The sequence below is a fragment of the Carica papaya genome, chromosome 9, assembly GCF_054855325.1.
Source record: "Carica papaya isolate Zhongbai chromosome 9, ASM5485532v1, whole genome shotgun sequence".
Taxonomy (NCBI): domain Eukaryota; kingdom Viridiplantae; phylum Streptophyta; class Magnoliopsida; order Brassicales; family Caricaceae; genus Carica; species Carica papaya.
The window spans coordinates 3,640,420-3,658,675 of NC_142317.1; the positions used below are offsets into that span (position 1 = coordinate 3,640,420).

Below are 18,256 nucleotides of genomic sequence, written 5' to 3' on the forward strand. Positions count from 1 at the left end.
TAAAATTTTACAAATACGTATTGATAGTAAAATAAAAAATATAACCACTTTAATACGTATCAAAAATTAAAAAACATAATGATTATTAAAAAAAAATAAAAATAATGTAACCTGTAATAATATTATAAAATAAATAATTTTTTTTGTTATTAAAAAAATAAATAATTAAAGTTGTAAGATCTAACTATTGAAAAGACAGATCTAAATAATATTACAATAATTTATGTATAGATGCACGTAAATACCGATAAAAATCTTAATCAAATAAAATTTGACGCTCAATTAAAGTCGGACAAATCTCTAAATTATCTTTTTACATTATAATGATTGAAGTAGTGAAGATTAAGTCAAGGGATGAGGTGAAGAAAATTTATGTTAACAAAGAGCTTCTTACCCACACTCAGTAAGCAAATTTCCGACCATCGAGACCACCATTATATTATACAGATAAGACCCAACTAAAAATCTTAATTTCTCATAAAATATATTACCTCGTTGTCTTAAATTATCTCGGATGATACAACCAACGATTGCGGGTACAAGGTTGCAAAGTGTATAACCATTTATAAGCTTGTACCAATTTAAAAGAGGAGGGAAGCTTTGAGACTAACCTAAAGATATTTGGAAGTACCATTAATTTCTCTTTAATTGAGTCATACACATTTAAGAATTAGAGATGAAAAAGTAATACATATATATATATATGAAAATATATGCAATGAGTAAGAACAAAAATGACAAGAAAAATAAATATAAATGTCAAAAAATTATTTATTTATGAATGTTTCTTGGTAAAACGTAATTTTTATTTATACACTAAAAATGAGCACAGCACTGCATTATCACACACAATATATATATATATATACATGTATATATTTTTATGTAACCGATGTAGTCTAATATATTTATAAAGAGAGATTAAAATTGAATTTGTAGATTTTCTTTTCGCTTATTATAATTATAATGATTTTTCTTTCTTTTTTTTTTTCATCTCGTCACATACATATTGAGAAGAAGATTGGTTTGACCCGTCGTTGCAGTTGTTCAAAGTTAAATTTATTGGCATGGCTTTTTGTGGAGATATGGAAATGCATATTTCTTCCAAACCCTTTATATTTAAAATAAACCAATTAATACCATCTTGGTATTATTAATAAATAATAATAATTTCAATGTATTATAATTATTTCATATATAATATAAGTTAATTAATCATAATCCCCATTGGGGAAAAAGTACAATAAACATTTTAAACCCCAGTAAATTAAACAAAAACACATTAAAAATCAAGTGAGAAATTAATATTGGGTTGAATCCAGTTAATTAAGTATATTCTTTAATTTTAAAAAGGAAAGGATAAGGACGATACATGAAATCTGGGTCAACCACAAAATAGTACCATTTTCATTACCTTTAAATGGGTCCTCCTAAATCCACCACTCACATTCTTCCAATTAAATTAAATAAATAAATAGCATCAATTTCCACAAACAAAACAAACAGACTAGTCCTTCATTATATATATATATATAATAATAATTTAATATAATTATTATTTAATTTAATTTAACTTTAAAGATGGGAACAAAGGAAAAACAATAGAAACCCAACAGCATCTTTTTTTCAAAAAAAAAAATATATTAAATTATTTGTATTTTAATTAAAAAAAACTGATCACTTACATCTTAATTTAAAGAATTCAAATATTATGTTGTCAACATATAAATATTAATTTTGATTTTTTTTAATATTTTCTGTGTGGTGCATTGATTTCCACGATGCTGGGCATGTGATTTTTGTCTCGAGGAAGATGGGTTTTGAAAGTCATAAATTTTTTTGTACCTCAATTTTACTTTTTTTTTTCATTAATTTATTCTTGTTGGTGTTTTTGGATTATGTAATGCATGGGACCCTTTTTTAATTAATCAAATGATAAGTTAAGAGCATTATTTCTTTAAATAATTTTGATTATGATTAAGAAAATAAAAGATTAGTAATTAATATTATGTTAGTCTATCAACAAAACCATTAGCTCATATAAGATTAAGTAATTAGGAGAAAATGATTGATGATTCACAGATCATTAATTAGGTTATTTGATCATAGATTATAATTCCACTGTTACAATTTTTAAATCGAATACAAATTAAATATAATGTTTTAATTCTTATGATAAAATTTACACAAACATATAAAATAATGTTTAAAAGAGGAAATAATTAATTAGTTGGGTTGCAATTGGTGGGCGGCATTTCTTGTTTTCATTTAATGCAAAAAGTAATTATTTTAATTTTGTTGCTGGAAAAAGGGGTCTGAGGAGGGATCACACTATTGTTTTCTCCACGCGCTTTCCCTTTAACCAGTTAAGTAGCTTGGCTGTTACAGTGAGCGAGAGCGGTGGACGTGCGCGTTGTGAACCTTTTTCGAACCTTTGCCACGACATTTTGGGCTCACCTTATCCAATCAGAAATCAGAATTTAGTGGGAAAAAAAAGGTGAGCACTTTCGTCTTCTTGTTGTCTTTGACGCGCATATAAGAGCGTGTATAAGATGCCCACTCTACCTCTTTACTCTCGAATTAAATTTTCATGAATTATCAATTTGAATCTGTTAACACTCGACCGAAGAGGTAAAATATTTTTAAAATGAAAACTTCAATAAATAATAATTATTAAAGAAATAAATAATAAATAAAAGGAACGAAATAGTAATAATAAATTTAAAAATAAATAATAGAAAAATAATTTTAAAATAGTAAAAAAAAAATTGGTTCATGGGTGATGCATTAGGCCCTACAGGCAAGTCAAAGTCCAGTCCATCACAACCCGGTTCATATTTTTCAGACTTGGATCTGATTAGGGGCCCACGCATAAAGTGAACGAACCGGCTCAAAACAACCCGGTTTTTTTTTTTGCTTTTTTCACTTTTGTTTGATCAAAATGCAGACAATATTCTTATTTGATTTATAACATTTTTTTTAAAAAAAGTAAATACTAAAATTGGCTTAGATATCTTCTGATATTCATGAAAGTTATGTCATTTTTTTAAGACTTCATAATTATTTAAATTTAAAAAAATTAGTTGTTATGAAATATTTTTTATCAAAAAATATAATAAATTCTTTGAAATTTAACTCAACTTAATCGTTGCAACTTCATTAATATAGTAGTGAGTTAAATTGTAAAATCTCAAAACTTAATGAAAATGAATATATTAAATTAGTGAAGTAATAGCGGAAGTAATTAAGAGTTTAGGGTTCACATTCTCTGCACAGTAAATCATGATGTTCAATAGGAGTACAGGAATATCCCTTTAGTGAACTTACAATAACGGAAATCAAGAAAACATAACTAAAGTCCTACAGGGTTAACCTCCTCTGAGCAATTCTGGTAAAATACGGAAGGCAATCTTTAGTCACAACCTTTTTACTGTTCAGAATCTGAATTTTGGTTTTCTTTATCTGAAATGGTTAAATAATAGTGATGAGTTACACTAGCTCAGTAAGAATATCAACGTTTAATACCGATATAAAAAATTAAAGGTTGATAAAAAAAATCATAAAACAACTAATAGAGTTATTTTTTTTCTTAAATAAATTCATTTAATACAAAAACGTAACTTTTATACCTGTCTTTTTTTAGTTTCTAAAATCGACTCATGAAGGCAATAACCACGATAACAATTTATTATGCATTAAAAAGAATAATAATAATAAACTTACCTTTTTACCCACTTACCAGTACCTCTTGGGCTACGTAGGAATTTCTCCTACGTGTGGACCCAGTATCTAATTTATCAATTAACCAGCCGTTTTTATACCATGTCCGGTGATGAACGTCAAACATACCACTGTCTCAATACCCCGTCTGGTATAAGAGTGAATTATACCTTCCAATCCCTTCTAGTATATGATTTCTTAACCCTATTCGATTGAGGTAATGTCCACGGTAGGGTTCCCTATATACCGAGTTCATACACCCTTCTATGTGATACCCCATAAGCTTTTTATACACATATCCACATCATTAACCAGTCACCAATTATATACAACCGTTTCATATTTACATATCAGTAATACAACATACAAATAGACAGTACAAACAATCAAGAAAACGTGATTAGGACATTTACTTCGAATTAGTCAATAGATGAGAAAGACAACCAAATGTCAATAAATAAAAAAATAATTAAAATAAATAAATTAAAATACACAAAATAACAGTAAGCAAATAAAGCAGTATAACAATGAATAGGCAGCACAGTTAAACTAGGGCAATTATACACTAACCGGTTCTGCCTTCATTAGTGACTTGTAATTAATTTAAGGATATCTAATTCTTACAAAATACACCGTATTAATTATTAAACTTTAGTTTACCGTAACGGGAGAAAAGAGTGAGGGATTCTTACCTCGGATCGATGTTTGAAATACCTTCTTTTTCATTGTTCTTCCAGGCAGTTTTCATATTTTCTAAATTTTTCTACAAAAATTAAAAACGCGCGTTACATATTCTAAAATATCCCAAAGAGGCCAAAATAAGAATTTTTAAATTTTCCTGGCCAGTTATGGTTCTGGCACGGCAGTGCCGCTGTGCTCTATCGTCCACGGCGGCATCTCCTTTTGACTTGGCCATTTTCGGTTGGTTTTGACCATTTTGGTCAATTTTACACGAAAACCTGCAAAAACAAAATGGGGCTAGGCGGCCTCTGTTGGCCAGAAAAGGGAAAAACCGAAGCTTTATCAGTAGGGGGGTTCTGATGCGACAGCTTTATCGTTCCTCTCTCGCGATCAAGGGTTCTCTTCTGTTAACCTGCACCAGAAAAAGATGAGGAACACAAGGATCAAAGAATCAAAGGAAACGAGAAACGAGAAAGGGTCCATTAGAGTGATTTTGTGTCACAACTGCGGCAACTCGGCCGAGCTCCGCTCACATTTTCTGGCTTACCTTTTGCCCTTTTGGCTACAATATAAAAGTGGGAAGGTTTAGAATCGAATTCCAAATGAAAAGGGAGAAAAAAATACCTCTCCGGTGTCAGCGATGGCTCCGGTGCGGCAGCAACGACAGATGGTCTTCTTATTTGGCAACTGGTTTGCTTTTAGCTGCCCCTCTTATTCTTCTTTGATGTCCTCTTGACGGCTAGGGTTAGGATTTTCTATGAAAGAGGAGCTTAAATACTCATCTTTATTAAATTCGGGTCGTCCGTCCGAGGAGACGTGACCCATTCTTAGCTATTGAATCAATCCTATCTGGAGAATAAATTTGGACCGCGCGATTAGATGAAACCAGGACTGTTCGATCACACCCAAAGAGAAAATAAATCTTGGTCGTCCATGCACACAGGAAGAGATATGAGTCGTTGGATCTGCTAGCACGCGGATCGCCTGCATGGTCAACATGGATGCATGCCCACATGTATGCCATGCGGCACACGACGAACGACTGTCTGCTGATGTGGCAATCCATGTGCCCAAAGTTTTATTATTTTTACTTTTACCCCAATTTTTCAAATTTATTTTTAAATAGATCCTCCCTTATTTCTACTTTGGTTATGATTTTTGAAAATATTTTCAAATGCATTCAAAACACAAATTTTCTTCAAAAATTCACACAAATTTAAAACAGAATTATTTTAATTTAATTTATTATTATTATTAAATTAACCCGGACTTAATTTTTGGGTCCGAGTATTACAACTCTCCCCCCTTAAAAAAAATTGATCTCTCAAATTTACCACTCTCTCACTAGTCAAACAGTTGAGGGTACTGGATCTTGAAGTCTAATTTTAGCTCCCTAGTGGCCTTGTTCTTCGAGTGATTCTGCCATAAGAGCTTGACTAAGAAAATTTCTCTATTGAGAAGCACTCTCCTCTTCCGGTCTAAAATATTTATCGTACCTCCTCGTAGGATAAATCCTCCTAAAGTGAAAGTGGCTCATAAGACAAGATATGTGAGAGGTCCGGATTGTACTTGCATAGCATAAACACATGACTTTGGATAGCTCTGTAAGTAGTGCTAGTCTATAGGTAGATGTACCAACCTTGTCCAAGATTTCAAACGGTCCCACAAACGGGGGTTTAACTTTCTCCTCTTTCCAAACCTGTTGATACCTTTAAATGAAGTAACCTTAAGGAACACTCGATCGCCCTTCTCGAATTTTAAATCTCTCATTCAGATGTCCGTATAACTCTTTTGCCTATTTTGAACTATTTGGATGTTCTTCCTAATTTTAACTATCTTTGTTATGGTCTCATCTACAAGTTTGGGCTAATCAACTTTCTATCACCCACCTCTTCCCAACATATCAACGATTTACAAGGTTGGCTATATAATGCTTCACATATAGTCATGTCAATACTTGTTTGATAACTGCTATTATAGGTGAAATCTATCTAGGACAGATGATCGTCCTAATGTCCTCCGAAGTCCATAACACAAGCCCTGAGTATATCCTCTAGTGTACAAATGGTTCATTCTAATTGTCCATCTGTTTAATGGTGGAATGTTGTGCTAAGGGACAGTTTCATTCTCATTGCTTACTAAAAACTTCACCAAAACCAAGATGTGAACCTAGAGTCCCAACCTGATACTATTGTCACCAGAACTCCATGTAGTCTGACTATCTTTTGGATATAGATTCTTGCTAGCTTGTCTAATGGTCGGTCATTCTAAATGCCAAGAAATGAGAGAATATGGTGAGTCGGTCAAAAATTTCTCAAATTGCATCATACCCTGAGCATGCCTTAGGCAACCTTGTTATAAAATCTATAGTGATATATTCTCATTTTCACTCCGAAATTGGTAATGGCTAAAATAACATGTCTGAGCGTTAGTACTCTTCCTTGACCTGCTGACATACAAGGCAATTGGAGATAAAATTGATAATTTTCCTTTTCATCCCACTCCACCAGAATTAGGGTCACATGCTTTGATATATCTTAGTACTTCTTGGGTGCATGGTGAATTTTGAATTATGAGCCTCTATTATGATATCTTTTTTTAGTTCATTGTCATTGAGAACATATACCCTATCTTGGAACCTGAGTAACCCATCGGCAGATACTCGGAATTCTAGATTTACACCATGTTATATATCCTTTCTGAGAGCTGCTAGAGTGAGATCAGCCAGTTGGGCTTCTTTTATTCTCTGAATTAATTCAGGCTGGATAACTAGATGGGCCAAACATGTGGTCCTTTTCAAATTTTGAAGTTATATCTGTTACGCAGCCTTTATTACCCTACATTCAGAAACTATTATGTGAGTCAATATACCTGCACTTTTTTTACTAAGAGTGTCGACTACCACATTACCCTTGTATGGGTAATACAAGATCTTACAGTCTAGTCTTTGAGGAGCTCTATCCAACGCCTCTGATGCATGTTGAGATCTTTCTGGGTGAATATATGTTTTAAGCTCTTATATTCTATATAGATCTCAAACATTTCCTCATATAAGCAATGGCACCAGATCTTTAAGGCGTGGATAATAGTAGCAAGTTTCAAGTCATGAGTGGGATAATTTTTTTCATGATTTTTTAACTGCCTGCACCCATAAGCTATAACATTTCCGTATTGCATCAGAACACAACCCAAACCTAGGTATGAAATGTCATTTTATACTGTATATCAACTTGTCCCACTCAACATAGCTAAAATTGACGTGGTAATCAATCGCTTTTTGAGTTCTGTAAAGCTCCTTCTACAGTTACCATTCCACTCAAACTTGACGTTCTTCTTCATAAGTCGGGTCAGGGGGCGGCTAGGCTTGAAAATCCTTATACAAACCTGCAATAATAACTTGCAATCCCCAAAAAGCTATAACCTTCCTCAAGAGAAGTCAATTTCTTCCAACCCATTACTGCCTCAACCTTCTCGGGATTCACTGACACTCCATCCTTTGATATTATGTGCCCTATAAAGGTAGTATGCTCAAGTTAAAACTCACACTTACTTAGTTTTGTATATAACTTCTTTTTTCTGAGAACTTGTAAACCTTGAGTGAGGTGCTGAGCATGTTCCTCTCTACTCTTTGAATATACTAGAATATCATCAATAAACACTATGACGAATTGATCTAAGAACTGCCTAAAGATCCTGTTTATTAAGTTTATAAAAATGGCAGGTGCATTGGTTAATTTAAATAGCATGACTAGGAACTCATAGTGCCCATACCGAGTTCTGAAGGTTGTTTTAAGAATGTCCTCTTCTCTACCCTTTACTTGAGGGTAACCAGAATGCAAGTTAATCTTAGAAAAAACCTGAGCATCCTGTAACTGATTAAAAAAATCATCAATCATGGGGAGATGGTACTTGTTCTTGATTATAACCATGTTTAATCTCCTGTAGTTAATACACAACCTTAAGAACCCATCACTTTTTCTTGTAAATGTGACTCCAACACCTTAAGAAAATATATTACGTCAGATAAACCAACTATCCTGCAATTCTTTGAGTTATTTCCTCAGTTCTTCCATCTCAACATGACTCATACGGTAAGAGGCAACTGAAATGGGCTGGGTGTCAGGCCGAAAATTTATGGCAAATTCAACTTCTCTATCCACCAACAGTCTTAGTAGTTCATCAAAAATCTTGAAAATCTCGAACCACAGGAATCTCTTAAATGCAATTTTTTTTCTTAGGCTTGCTTAACATTGAAAAGAACAACTGAGTTAAAATATCATATAAATAATGTAGTTACCATAAGGTAATAATATCTAAAATTTTTATTAACTTGTGAAAGACTCTTTGTTAGGAAGATTGAATATAATATTCTTATGAAAATAATCTATTGTAGCGTGATATACCACTAACCAATTCATCCCTAAAATTATATCAAAATTCCTAGTGTCTAGTGCTATCAGGACTATACTCAATTTTTTACCTACTATTTCTACGATACAAGCTTTGTATATGACATTCCCTAATAGTGTTTCATTCTCAAGTGTAAACACAAACAACACAGAATCAAGACTTTCAGGTAACACATTTAAATTTTTTGTAAACGCATGTGAAACAAAAGAATGTGAAACATCAGTATCAATTAAAACATGTGCAAGATAATTACAGATAGTATACGTATCCTATATCATGTCCGGGTTGGCTTTAGCATCCTGCTGGGCGAAGGTATAGGCTCTGCCCTGGATTGGAGGTCTGACTTGATTCTGATTCCAAGAGTATTCTCTCACCTAGTGTTGGGAATTTTCACATACACGACAGGTATTGTTGAGACGATAGCATGGTCGGTCCCTATAATCCTTGCCATAGTGCTGGCAAGTCCTGCTGCATCCTATTATCGGAGCCTAAGGAGGAGCTTGAGTCGCAGGCTTAGGTTTCTTATTCTACTAAATCAGTGCAGTAGGTGCTGGCCTACGATGGGGAACCAGGGGCCTGGAATTGCCCACTACTTGAAGAAAAATGTGGAGGTTCCTCTCTATCAGTTGTGTCTTGGCTAGAACTACTGAGTAGATGTTGAGCTTGAATACATACAGTTGTTGTCTAATCTCAAGACGGAGGCCCCACTCAAACTTCTTTACCTTTCTACCTTAATTGATCATGCTTTCAGGAGAATATCAGCCCAGCCCTAGAAATTTTTTAGCATACTTAGACACTATCATATCACATTGGACCAGATGTGCAAACTCTATCTCTTTCAAATGTCAAAGGTGCTATGGGAGATACTATGCATTGAAAGCTATTAAGAATTATTCCTAGGTGACCGAAATGGGTAGGGTGGCTTGTTTCAACTACCACCAACGATCTGCCTCACCCACAAACATGTATGTAGTAAGTATGACCTTCTGTTCGGGAACTACCCCAAGAGTTGCGAAGGTCTTTTCTGTCTCTACTAACCAGTACTTGGCTTCTTCGAAAGTGGATACCCCTACAAAAGTAAATGGGTTAAGTCTTTTGTACCTCTCAATATAACTTGGGTCCATCACGGATGGAACTAGATCCTATTAAAGAGGGACTGGATTATGGTGGGGAGGGACCAAGTGACCCTGTGGCGGCACCTAGTTGTATGGTGGGGGCACTAGATTGTACTATAGTGGTGCAAAATGATATAGTGGAGGAGTAGGGTTATACTGAGGTGGCACTGGATCTTTCCATTTTACGGGTGGCTCATACTGTGGCAATGGTGGAAGGTCGGGCAGCTCCCTCCTCTCTTTACTGGCCTGCTGGGCAGAGATGAGTTTCTCCAGCATCTTGAAGAGCCAATCAACATCCTCTCAAAGTGACCCATCCTGAACTGTTTTGTTTAGTGGAGACCTTCCTCTTCTCATGTCTTTGTATCTGCATTTCACAAGAAATGGTTGAGTGTCGGGTTATATTGAATGATTTTAATTTCTGTGCAAGTAATGGTTCTGAGGAACGCGACTCTGATACCAAATGTAAAGGCCCAAGACTTGATGGAAATGAATATATTGAATTAGTATGGAAGCAATTAAGAGTTTATGATTAATATTTCTTGACAATAAATTAAGATGCCTAATAGGGTTACGAGAATGTCCTTTTAGCGAACTTACAATAACATAAATAAAGAAAACATAACTAAAGTCCTATAGGGTTAACCTCCGCTGGGCAATTCTGGTAGAATGCGGGAGGCAACCTTTAGTCGCAACTTTCTTACTGTTCAGGATTTGGATCTTAGTCTTCCTAATATGAAATGGTTAAATAAGGAGATGAGTTACACTAACTCAATAAGAATGCCAACGCTTAACACTTATACAAAAAACTAAATGTTAGTAAAAATTATAAAATAACCAATAGAGCCATTTTAAAAAAAAAATTATTTAATACAAAAACATAACTTTTATACCTGCCATTTTTTAAGTTTCCAAAATCGACTCATGAAGGAAATAACCACGATAGCAATTTATTATGCATTTAAAGGAACAATAACAGTAAACTTACTTTTTTACCCACTTACTAGTATCTATATAAGTCCATAGGAATTTTTTCTACGCGTAGACCCAATATCTAATTTATCAATTAACCGGTTATCTCCATACCCCGTCCAGTGATGGACACCAAACATATCACCGCCTCAATACCCCATCCGGTATGAGAGTGAACTATACCTCCCAACCTCTTCTGGTATGGGACTTCTCAGCCCTGTTTGATTAAGATAATGTCCACGGTAGGATTTTTTATGTATCAAGTTCATATACCCTTCCCCAAGATACTCGATAAGCCTTTTATACACATATCCACATCATTAACTAGTCACAAATTACATATACCCATTTCATATTTAAATATCAATAATACATCATGCAAATAGACAATATAAATAATTAAGAAAATATATTTAGGGCATTTACTTCAAATCAGTCAATAGGTGAGAATAACAGTCAATAAATGAGAAAGCAATTAAAATCAATAGCAATGAATAAGTATCGCAGTTAAACTATGACAATTATACAATGATCGATTCCGGCTCCACCGATGACCCATAATTAATTTAAGGATCACTAATTCCTATAAAACATACTGTATTAATTATTAAACTTTAATTTACTATAACGGGAGAAAAGGATGAGGGATTCTTACTCCGAGTCGGTATTCTCAAGTTTTTTAGGTTTTTATGCGAAAATCAAAAACACGCGTTACGTATTCCAAATTACCTCAAAGAGGCAAAAATAAGCATTTTAAAATTTTTCTGACTGGTTTAGGGTTCCGGCACAGTAGCGATGCAATGCTCCGGCACCAACTCCGTCACCCACGGCGGTGTCTCCTCTCGTCCTGGCTGTTTCCTGCCGATTTTGGCTTGTTTTACACAAAAACCTGTAAAAGGGGGGTTAAGTGGCCTCTATTAGCCGGAAAAAAGAAAATATTGAAGCCTTACCATGGGGAAGAGGGGGGGTTTCCGAGTGCGATGACTCCACCGTTCCTCTCTCGTGGTCGGGGGTTCTCTTCAGTTAACCTGCACCAGAAAAAAATGAGGAACACAGGGGTCAAAGAATCAAAGGAAATGAAAAACGAAAAAAGGGCTCATCGGAGTAGTTTTGGATCACAACCGCAGTGGCTCGGCCAAGCTCCACTCACGTTTTTCAACTTATCCTTTGCTCTTTTAGTTCCAATATGGATGTGGGGAGATTTAGAATCGAATTCCGAACTAGAAAGGGGGAAAAATTACCTCTCTGGTGTCGGGAGTGGCTCCGGTGCGACAGCGACGGCGGCCGGGCTTCTTCTCTAATGACTGGTTCGCTTCCGACCGACCCCTCTTCTTCTTCTCCGATCATCTCTTGGCGGCTAGAGTTAAGATTTTCTGTGGAAGAGAAGTTTAAATACTCCACTTCATTAAATTCAGGTCGTCCATTCGAGGAGACGTGACCCATTCTCAGCTGTTTGATCAATCCTATCTAAGAAATGAATCTTGATTGCACGATCAGATGAAATCAGGACCGTTCGATCGTGTCTGAAGAGGAAATGAATCTTGGTCGTTCGTGCACGGGAGAGGAGATCTGACACGCAGATCACCTTCGTGGCCTCTCGCGTGGATGTGTAGCCACGTGTCTGCCACACGACGCATGACAATCGGCCGCGCTGCTGACATGGCAGTCCACGTGGCCAAATTTTTATTATTTTTACTTTTACCCTAATTTTTTAGATTTTTTTTTCAAAAAGATCTTTTATTTTTACTTTAGTTCTGATTTTCAAAAATATTTTCAAATGTATTCAAAATACAAATTTTTTTCAAAAATTCACAAAAAATTAAAATTAAATTATTTTAATTTATTTTATTATTATTATTAAATTATTTCGAATCTAATTTTAGAATTCAAGTATTACATAAATAATTATTTTAATTAAAATAAATATTATAAACTGATCACTACCTACTCATAATATATTTACTAAATTATAAGTTTTATATCATGAGCGGGTTTAAAACTGATGGATAATTTTAACAATGTATTTTTTGGACCTATTTGTTTTACACATAATGCCCAATTATAACTTCATATGTGCTTCAGTTATATATATATATATATATATATATATATATATATATATATATATATGTATGTATGAGGAGATCTCGAAATGATTATGCTGCCTCTGTGTCTCTGTCATGTTTATATTATTTAATCTTAACATGATAGAATAATAATCCGATAATATAATCTAATAGCACTATGTAATAATAACTTAATAATAACATCAAGTTTCTCTTCTAAAGGAATACTACACTAGTCATGTTTCCATGCTACTGTGTATCTATATATATACATGCATTTTTGCTCCAAAATAAGGGACCACATAAGCTTTTTGCTGTACGAATAATGAATTCATCTTCTTGAAGTCAATGTTGTTTGAAATTCTAGAATGCTATAAATAGCCTTTTCAATTTCAAAAGCTTGGTGAAAAACATAACTTAGATATGAGTTCTCCCACTTTTCTCTTTCAAACACCAAAAATTCAAAAAACAGGGCTATTTTATTTAATAAAAACAATTATTTAGACCCACTCAACTACAATTTTACTATTCTTACAAGAACAATTTCAAAAAATTCTTTAAACAGGAACTCAGTCATCGAAAAATCCTGATGTTCCCTCGTTTAAATCCAACTTAAATGGTGAAAACTGCCTGCGAAAAAGCGAAACATTCTAAAACTCGAACTTTAACATGCACTTTCTATTTGGCAATCATGACTGGGTCAATCGACAAGGATCGAATTGAATTGACAATGAGAAAATGAGTACAGAAAAAGCATGATTGTAAAATTTCACAAACAACAAACACCGATAACGACAATTAGTTTTGCATCATCCTATTCCCTTTACACATAAGTTCCCTGTGTACCTTGGTTAGTCAGAAACTTCTACAGTTCTACTAACCTATAATTCTCACCATAAGCTTCCTAAAAGCATCAAGAACCACATTAACATTAATCAGAAGTCACTTGCCCTTAATTATGGACACCTTGAGCCTGCTGCAGGTACAGCTCCTGTTCCAATTGTGGCTGAAGTTGTGGCTGTGCCTGTGCCTGTGCATGTGCTAGTGGTTGCGGTTGCTGTGGAGGTACCTCTTCCATCGGTATATTAATGTCCATAGCTGCAAGCCCTTCTAACTCTTGAATTGCTGCTACTACACCATAGTTTTCACTGGACAGCTGAGGCTTCAGCACACTGACTGCTTGCATCACTCTCGATTGCTGCAAATAGACATAATTAAAGTGTAAATTGAATGTTTTCCGCAACATATATTACTGACGTTATTTAAAGCTCAAACTACGGACTTACAAAGAATTCGAGCTTTCTCTTCAGTTCTCCATAGGCAGCTCCAGCATCAGAAGCCCAGGACACATCCTTTGTACCAAAATGGCAAGAGAAAACAACACTCGTTTAACATGTATGCAACTATCTATGCGTTTTGAGTAAAAACATGCACAAGTCAACCTAATTAAATTGACAATCTGCTCCTCAATTGACAATCTCTTTTAATAGAACAAAAATTAAATGGTATTATCCAAAAGCATGAATTAGAATCACATTCCCATAAATCATTAGGACTTGATCCACTGGTTATTTCCTCAGTAAGGATTAAACCGGAAGAAAAAGAGAACCACAATCCTTCAAGAGACTACTTATTTGACTTAGTTAAAACTAATTGATAATCCGTTTTGCTTGAATAAATTAAATGATATTATTGAAAAGGACAAAACTAAAATCACAATCTTAGCCCACCATGTAGTGACAATTTTTTTTAAATAAAGCATGTATTGACTTGGTTAAATCTGATACAGAGACCACACTGACAACTACTCCAAACAAGCAAACTTTTGCTTTCACTTTCAACATAGTTCAGAAATCTCTCATCCTGACAACTTAATAAACCAATCCTCCAATTTGTTTATACCCTATACTCTTAATTCCACATGACAAACAAATGAAGGTAATAACTATTTTCGTGATAGGCAGATTGGATTAACCACCAAAACATACATCATTTTCATACAACAAAACAAAAAAGAGTTAATTGAAAATTTAGTTAGCTAATCCACGGGCAATTATCATAAAATCTCCTAATAATTTTTAGAACTGTGGATTTATATAAAAAGTATCGAACAAAAGCATTATTCTTATGTTTTAACAATTAAAAAAATTACTTTCTAATATTTGAGTGAAAAGCTTCTGTTATAGGAAAATATTACTAGACAAAAATCAATAAAGAAATTACGATTCTATAATGCTATTTTCTATTTTCTATTTTCTAGAGCTAGTTGGGCTTAAGCACAATCCGGGGCTTGAAACCATACTCATAAAGTGAAGTACCAACCATCAAACCAGAGAATGTTCATAACTCTAGAATTTACTTGAAAGAAGTAACATAGCCACACACTTTACACACATTTCAATATTTTAGTTTCTCCTATTTCACCATATCTAACACTAATTTCCTTCATTTAGTTAGGAAAAAGTTCACTTTATTCAAGTTCCATATTTGATTATCACCTCAAAGCTTTAAAGCAGCTGCAAGCTAAGACTTTTGTAGACGAAAATTTTTTATTATTTTTATTTCCTAATTTACAGTCTTAAAACTAAAACAGTGTCTAAACAATAAATGTAACAATATAAAAAATTATCGATAGTCTTCTAGAAACTTCCATTTCTACTCAACTAGCATCCGCGTTTTACTAATATTTACATGTTCGCATATAGAAACATGTACCTGCTAGGAAATAAAAATTAGAAAACATTTTAATGCATAAACAAGCCTAAAGGTATTTTTCTGTAAAACCCATTTGAAGAATTCTCATATTCCGACAGAATTTTATATGTATCTATCAATTCCCTTAAACATATAGTTAGAATTTAATTTCACACCTATTTTAGATTTAAAGTACAAAAACCCCGGTACCGTGTTTGAATAAATCTAGAATGTCAATAGCATTCATTTGAAATTTAACACTCAATTCAATTAAAACTAAAATAATACAAAAATGAACTCATAAAATTCTATCTAAGATTAAAACAGAGCATTCTATATTTTGTCATTTGAACTCCAAATAAAATTAAGTATATCGTCAACTTTTGTCAATGAATTTATATTATCTTTCGGTTGAATTAAATACAAACTTACAAATAAATCCTACAAATTTATGTATTATTCAAACCGTAACCCAAATATAAAAGACTCTTCATTTACTCCTAATTAAGAGAAACGATTTACAGACATTGTAATTTACGTGGTAAATTACAAAGCTTGTAAGTAATTATAGTAAAAAGAGCTTAATTAACACTACCCAAATTCTCTTCTTCAATTTTTAACTTGTCTACACCTAACAATGCAGGATAAATAAATACTAATCAATCAACGAAAAGAGTGCATACGTAAACGCAAGTCAACATCCCGCCATTTTGCATCTAAAATCTTAACAAGAACACATCCATTCTCCAGTAATTCACAGAGCCAAATCAATAAGCAACCAATTTCACAAACATAAGCAGGAATGAGTGAGAGAGTACCTTCCTAGGCCGACCCACAGGCCTACCAATACCTCTCTTCGGCTTCATGGGCCTGCTAATAACCCCGCCAATCTTCGGTGGCCGTCCACGCCGCTTTCCCGGCATCACTCCTCCAGCGAGACCGATGGCTTCAGCCCCGACCTTCCTCGGCCGTCCCCGTGGTCTAAATGGAGACCCCATATGCTGCACCCTGGGACGACCACGACCCCTCTTGAGTCCAGCAGAGCCTACCAGAGAGGCTTGAGCCACAGACTTGGGCTTCCTGGGTTTCCCTGAACCACTCTTTGGTGGCCGACCCCGGCGCTTCGCACTACCACCTTCCACAGACAGTGTCTTTGGAGGAGGAACAGGGCTTCCTTTTGCCGGATCGGCGTCCTGGACAAGACCAAGTGCAGCCAAAACGGGTTGGGAGCCGGATTCGACATTGGGCATGTCATTGGGCTGAGAAGGAAGCTGGAAATCAGGCTTGGGCTTAGGGGGTCTTCCACGTCCCCTCTTAGGCCCAGAAGAAGAAGCAGCAGCAGCAGCAGTAGCAGGCAGCACTTGCTGATGAGTGGAGGTGTTATTGGGCATGTCAGATCTAGGAGCAACAGCAGCAGCAGTGCCAGAAGCAGAAGCACTGGAATTGGGAAGCTTGTAAGATTTTTTCACCATCACAATCCTACCAGTTGTCTTCAAGCGCTGAAGGTGATGAGTCAACAAAGTGGAGTGAGTAGGCGGAAGGTCCGAGTAAACTCGCTCTATGTACTTGGCTATCGCCCTCTTACTAGAGCCATCTTTCTCCTTCAAAGCCGCAATCGCGGAATATATCATCTGTATAACCAGACCAAACACATCAAAACACACACCTACTCGCTCAAACACACCCCAGATAAAGTAAAAAGACACAAAACAAAGCCGATAAACAGAAAAGATAGCAGATAAAACAGAACACAACAGAAAGAAGCCCCGATTATTTTTTTCAAGTCCCGATAAACACACAGAGAGAGTTGCTTACGTCATCATAGGGTGGGTGGTTGACGGGAGGAGGGACGGGCGGCTGTTGCTGAGCAAAGTGGTTGTGAACAGCGGCGGTGGCAGCGGCGGCGGAAGCGGCAGGGAAGACGGAGGATGGGGCAAAAGGAAAGAGCGGCGGAGGTGGAATTGGATCTATAGATATAGAGAGAGAAGGGTCCATAGATTTAGAGCAGAGAGAGAAGGGATGGGATTTTTTTTTCTACAGAGAGAGGGGGGGGAGAGAGAGAGAGAGAAAAAAAGATTTTTAATTTTAAATAAAAGAGAGAGGAAAGGGGAGCAGGTGAAGAGTCGAAAAAGAGAGAGAGAGAGAGAGAGAGAGAGGAGGAATGGGGAACGTTGAGGGATGATGTGGGTCTAGTGGGGGTGCGTGCTTTCAGTTCTGGATGATTGCTGACGTGGATATTGTCTTTTTCCTAATTTTTCATATTTATCTTTTCTTTTTCATGTCTGGCAACCGGCTAGGATTAGGCCTTTTTTTCTTTAAAAAAAAAAATACATAAAACAAAATATTTTTATAATGTGGATAAATACTTTTTTTTATATATATATATATTTAAGTAGTGTTAAAAAGGATAATTAAAGTCTTATACCGAGACATCCACTAATATAGTTGAATTTCATATTCAAGCCTTATTTGTTTGACAATTAATTTCATAATTAGTAGAAATAAATTTTAATATTGATGATTGGTATAGTTTAATTAATGCTATTTCCGTATTATTTTACTAAAATATTTTTTAAAACAAAAATATCGTGTTCTCTTATA

The 18,256-nt window shown here is 34.9% G+C and overlaps 1 protein-coding gene across 1 annotated transcript; it reads right to left on the reverse strand.

Moving 5' to 3' along the window:
• Window positions 1–13,657: 13,657 nt before the first annotated feature.
• On the reverse strand, window positions 13,658–17,795 carry HON4 (winged-helix DNA-binding transcription factor family protein). The gene is made up of 4 exons (XM_022053518.2): window positions 17,471–17,795; window positions 16,474–17,286; window positions 14,248–14,313; window positions 13,658–14,159 (listed from the first exon to the last, which is right to left on the reverse strand). Exons 1-4 carry the CDS (start codon window positions 17,648–17,650, stop codon window positions 13,914–13,916), a joined length of 1,305 nt encoding a protein of 434 aa, XP_021909210.1. The 5' UTR covers window positions 17,651–17,795; the 3' UTR covers window positions 13,658–13,913.
• Window positions 17,796–18,256: the final 461 nt, after the last annotated feature.

Excerpts from the sequence above, each read along its gene's own strand:
- HON4 (XM_022053518.2), bottom strand. The coding sequence starts at position 17,650 with ATGGACCCTTCTCTCTCTATATCTATAGATCCAATTCCACCTCCGCCG. Across the intron at positions 14,314-16,473 it reads CTGTGGGTCGGCCTAGGAAG|GATGTGTCCTGGGCTTCTGA; the intron begins GTACTCTCTCAC and ends TTTGGTACAAAG. Across the intron at positions 14,160-14,247 it reads AGAGAAAGCTCGAATTCTTT|CAATCGAGAGTGATGCAAGC; the intron begins GTAAGTCCGTAG and ends GTCTATTTGCAG.